At 37.2% G+C, this 5,796-nt stretch overlaps 1 protein-coding gene across 1 annotated transcript in view; it reads right to left on the bottom strand.

Moving 5' to 3' along the window:
* The window catches only part of REV3L (REV3 like, DNA directed polymerase zeta catalytic subunit), an 82,310-nt gene that overhangs the window by 57,251 nt on the left and 19,263 nt on the right, over window positions 1–5,796 (bottom strand). Inside the window, exons 5-6 of the mRNA XM_019474616.1 lie at window positions 740–834; window positions 67–171 (exon numbers count right to left, since the gene is read on the bottom strand). Coding sequence (XP_019330161.1) covers window positions 67–171; window positions 740–834 — 200 coding nt within the window. The remainder of the gene's footprint in view (window positions 1–66; window positions 172–739; window positions 835–5,796) is intronic.

The raw sequence follows: 5,796 nt of genomic DNA, 5'->3' as shown, positions 1-5,796 counted from the left end.
TCTTTCCCAATTTTTTTAAAAAAACGGCCCAAATTTTTTTTTTTTTTTTTTTTTTTTTTTTTTTACCTTGTGACTCAGGTGGCTTAATCTGAGAAGATTCACATTTCTGTCTCCGTCGCTGCTTTTCATCTTCCCATATAGCTTGCAAACCAGGGTTCCTGCCAATCTGGGCTGAAATACGCAATAATACATGAAGGGAAGTCTGTCAATGTGATGAAAAGCATTCTTCCCCCCAAAATTAGATTCTGACACTCTTCTTCATCTCTTTTGTCATTCTAACCTGTTATTTTTTTAATTGCAAGTCTTGCCTTACTCTAGGATTCAGTGTTACGTAAAAGTTAAGGTGTAACTTTATTTGTTTTCTAGATCTCCTATTTGTTTTCTAGATCTTTGGCTTTTGCTGGTCTTCTCACCAAGTATGCGTATGTACGTATAGATGTATGTACATAGACACACGTACTTGATGTTGATATTTCACTTACTATCCTTATAGGTCTGAAACCTTCTGTTATGCATTAACAAAAATCTCTATTGCTGACAATAGGCTATTCTTATAACCTGTTTTCTTCCAGAGTTCATTCAATTTTTATTCTTTTTGTTAAACTTTATAAATTTGTAGATCAACAATTCGCTAACACTGAAATCTGCACTGTGGCTTAACTAAGCAGAGCCTTAAAAAAAGATGACACAATAGTTCCTGTCCTAAAACACTTTACATGGAAAGTTATTAACACTTCACCTTCAATATCCAGTTGATTTAAAATGTCAGCAGCTACTGCATCCACCTCCAATTCACAGGTACTTTGTGGCTCAACACCTTTCAACATTAAAGAGCTGTGACAACATAAATACCACAGGTTAATTTTATCAATATGTTGATTTTGAAACATGCATTGTCACTGTTTTCTAACTGGACTAACACCTAAAATATTTCAGGGGGAATGGGGGTGAGTACCTCAATACAGAATTACCAGTTCTCTTCCTCACCTGCAAGTCCTTAAATTAATGGTCATATCCAAATCTAATTAGATGAGAAATTTATATCTTCAATTTAAAGGGATTAGCTTTTTCTTTTGTGGGGAGAAGAGCAAGAAGTGGTAAACAACTCTAAATACTACAGCAATTACAATAATGTTCAGCAATTACAATAATGTTCTCCTCCTCACATACAAGTTGAAATGTTCTATAGAACTCTCAGCCAATAGGACCATCTGCGTTCACATGATCTTGCGCCCAGAAAACACAGTGGCAAGAATTTTTCTCTCTCATTCACAGTTCAGAGCAATGCAAAACAGTTTAACATTTCCAACTACGGGAAGTGAAGCAAAAAATGTTTTATTTTTCAGATTTTTAAAATTTATTTAGGGGGCTTAGGGGTAGCCTGGTGAATATAGGCATTAGCAGGGCATTAGCATCCCAAACACGAGCAGAACTAAGGATAACTGGCTTGGTAAAGACTTAAAAATACGAGAAACAGATTCAAGCTTCTTGTATAATGATCTGATCATCTTCCTGCTGTGTCTTTTCAGATTTGCTAAGGTCAGTGGCCTTCCACCTGTTGCTGTCAGTGAACTAATTTTAAGGAGTCCATGGAAGAAGCTAAGAAAGAGAAACCTTCTCTCAGGTTTATGTGGAAGTCTGTTTACCATTTTCAGAATTTTTAGGGAAACACAGAAAATCCCCTCAAAGCTCCCCATGGTTAAAATATGCTATTCCCCATGGTTAAAATATGCTATTGTTTAGGACTCTTCGTCTAGGTTAATTAACTGGTGACTTACATCTACTTGTGTTCCTACATTCCCTGATATACACAGAGCCTCAAAAATCTCAGCATGGAGTAAAAGATATAATTCATTAATATTTTCAATGCTCTCTATAAGCTTTGAATAGAAGTCACTATAGTGCAAGGAGGTAGTAGAAGATGTAACTAAAAGCTGGATATCCCTGACAACTTCTCTGAAAATTAAGTATTTAACTATCTAGAAATATTAAATCGGAAAGAAATGTAAAATTAAACTGCTTCGCTTATGTTGCAAGAGCAAAAAATCTATCGACTTCTCAGAAAACATCAGAGAACTCAACCACAAAAATATTTTGAATTTCTAAAAGGCTTCAGGGCATCATATTTATTATCAAGAGATAAGATAGCATGCCAAGAAAAAAACCAAAACTGACCCCTTCATCACATTCCCAAGCTGTAATATTCTAGAAGAGAAAAATATTTACTTCTAAACTCCTTTTGCAGAGCTCTATGGTACAGACCATCAACAAACTATAGATTACATGAAGTTAGGACTGACGCTAGTTCAGACACATGCTCTTCCTTAAGAGGGTTATCCATGGGCAAAGCGTGTAGATTTGCTCAGTAGACAGCTAACTGAAACTGCTAGGATGCCTCCTGCAAGAAAGCTCTAAAATATTTTTCCTGACTTTGAAGCAGCAGAAGACCAAGAGGTTCTCTCAAATGCACTGCAGAAATTAAACTGGTTTAAACAACCCAAACCCAAACAGAAGGTAAAGGGCTGCTTTCATGGCAGCTTCAGGGGTCTACTGCTTTACCATCACACCAGAACTCCTGAGATACTCAGCCCATGCAAAGAGTCCACGCTGTAAGTGAAGTACAGAACAAAGGAGTGCTTCTAAACGAGCACAACTTTCTCTCATCTCACCTCCTCCTGGGCCTCAGCTTTCCCTGCTTCCCCCAAAAGAACAATCCTTTCCTCCACAAACCGAGGTCCTACTGCCCAAAGGGCAAAGGTTGAGATACTATCTTCAAAAGAAGAAAGGGGGGGGGGGGATGGGACACAACAAATTAAGAGGGCTACTTATCTGAAGGGATAACACAATGTGAGCTTTTATTGACTGCCGTCCAGTTCTGTCAGTAGAATGGAGATCTAATATTTCTGAAGTGTATCAACGTACCACATGACTTAGTTTAAGATACCAAATCCATTCATTCGTGATTACAAAAGCAAGAATTATTTATTAGGTCCACAATAGTGTATGAACTTCATAAAGATTAAGAAAGGCACTGGAAAACAAATACTTTGCTTTGTAAGACTGTTAGGTGACAGTATCATGCACAGAGAAAACCGAAATTGTTAGGCTCTAACTACTTTATTACGCCTGTATCTATTTGTCCACCTATGAAGTAACATTAGTCCATTGAAATACCAACTGCATTTTGCATAATGCAGAAATAGCTTCCTGCATTGTTAGAGAGAACACTGGGACCTTACAAGGAAATCAGAAAACTATTTTTAACCATAAATGAGCGAAGTTGTGAAAAAGCCCACTTTTTTTTTTTTTTAAATCTCTAGTGAAGATGATAAACCCCAGCAAACTTACAGCTTGCTAGCTTAACTGCTTAGGCAAAGAACTGGACAAGATAGAAATAAACAGTGTTAGAAATGTAAGCAGAAATTAAACCAGTCCTAGAATATCTGTTTACTGGCACTTATAAGGGAAAAGACAGAGAGGACTGAAAGGAGATCTAGTTATTTGGTCATCGACTCTTTCTATATATCACAGTAATACAAAGTTCAATTTGTATTACTAGCTCAATTGCTCAGCTGATGCGTAACTTGACTTCTGGGGTAAGAAAGAAATATTCCCCAATGTAAGGCAAATAGGGTTTACTGTGATAACCTCAACCTCTCTACAGCAGACCCAGCTTTCAAGAATCATCTTTGCTCTCCTCCTGTATCACATTATAATAGCGGAACCTTTAGTGGAAAGTAAAATCCTGTGTTATATGTAATATGAAACCGAGAAACAAAACAGAAATCTCAGCAATCGGCTTTTTAATGGAGTGAGGGTTAAGAAAAAAGGAATAGGCATCCTGAAAATCAATTTTAGAAATTGCCTCAAACTTAACATTTTGAAAGCATATAGTTTAAAAGCAGAGAAAACAAAGTTTCCAGAATAATTTCTTGGCAGCCCTACTTTTAAAATTTGTGATGTCACATTTTGTGGCTGCATTAATACAGTAAATGTATTTTTCACTCTGTATGTAAATGTATGTTTCACTTGGTTACAACAAAAGAAGGCAGAGCAGGATATTTCTTTATTCTAAACATCCAAAAGTAGCCTGGCCGAAGTTGTGAACCGCTTATCATGTAGAATTCATTAACAACTGTAAGATGCTATGCATTAATATATGATTACTAATCCCTCCAAGTCAGCAGTACTGTTTCAGAGTTATTGTGAGAATTAAGAGAGCAGATCATAGAACCCCTAAACCAAAGCAGCTCAGCCTTTTAGCAGCAGTAGACTGCCCATGCCCTAATGCACACTTTAAGGACAATCCGTTGCCATCACTTCCCTCCCTTCCCAGTCATGCCATCAACTGAGAAACAAGTCCATAATATCATCAAAATGCATACTTTTCGTGTCACGCACTTTGGGTGCTCGTATTCATCAAAGCATTCAAACAGAGCCTGCCTGCACGGCAGGCGACAGGAATGGCAGGCAAGCTGAAACTTGCATTTTGATCACATAAGAACGAACTGCAAGATTGCTGGCAAACAAGAACGAAGGAGGAGGCCGCAAAAATTCTGTCTGCTCCCTTCATGAAATCAAAGTGTTTCTGGGAACAAGTGAAAAGGGACCACAATACACAACGGTCATTGATATCAGAAGAGTTTCTGATTTTAATACTTTCCTTTGCTAAATGACACACGTAAATGACCAGGAATCTGGTCAAGATCTCTTTGACTTGTTTGGTAGATACAACAGCAAAGCTCTGAGCTTTCTACTTTCACTAATTTCCTCTTTAAAAAGAGTCCAGTTTAAAAAAGAAAGAAAGAAAGAAAATTCTTGCAAAGGTTAAGACAATATATTTTTAGTGTTAGTGACCTATTTCTGAAGAGTTTGCTTGATGACTAAAACCATTAACCGAAACATTTGCCTTTCCTCTGACAAAAAGACAGCTTTCTATTCTTTTCCCTTTAACTAGTTAGGACATTTTGTAAAAACAAAACAAAACAAAACCCATGTCTTGGTTTTCCACATCCCAATCAAGAGTGTGGCCAGTGATTTGTCCTGAGAACTGATCAATATCATAGACAGAACTGACCAAGAGCTTTCCAAATAATCAGATTTCTTATTTATTTAGAGATTCTAATATGGATTTATCCTATAAAAATAACACTAAATTCAACATTGCTGAATTCAAAATAAACTGGTAGTTGTCACTATAACTTAAGTCTTTTTTCCGTAATAATATTAATTTGAAGCATATTCTTTGTCTGCAACTCACCAAGACTCAAACAATTTGGGCGATTAGAAGCAGAAAAGCTCATTTTGCCCAAGCTCTAAATCAAACAGATGTAAGGGGTCTTTCTGTCAAAAACTACTGTATTCCAATTAACATGGCATATTATTCAAATTAAAAACACTGAACTAACAAGAGCCCTTTTTTGAAACAAATTTAGGATTTATCATCATAATTCTCGTTAACTTTTTCAGGATTAAGGCAGGGCTGGCAGTCAAAACTGCACACTCCAAAGACTGACGTGCAGGCTAATAAAGACAACTGACATGTACAGTAAGATTTTCATAAGACTTGAAAAATGTCATTAACTTGGCATTTAACATCCTTGTCAAAGTGAGTTGCTAGATACTTGCACTAACAGAAGTCAGGGCAGTAGCACCACAAGCACCACAAGACGTCCCACAGGGAAGTCTGCTGCCTCTCTGGGGCCCGGGTCAGAGACATCACTAGGAAGCTCCCTGGTCTGGTACGGTCTTCCGACTACTACCCACTGTTGGTTATACAGGCTGGCAGTGATGAGG

The sequence above is a fragment of the Aptenodytes forsteri genome, unplaced genomic scaffold, assembly GCF_000699145.1.
Source record: "Aptenodytes forsteri isolate BGI_AS27 unplaced genomic scaffold, ASM69914v1 Scaffold217, whole genome shotgun sequence".
Lineage (NCBI taxonomy): Eukaryota > Metazoa > Chordata > Aves > Sphenisciformes > Spheniscidae > Aptenodytes > Aptenodytes forsteri.
This window is presented reverse-complemented; position numbering and strand designations above follow the sequence as displayed.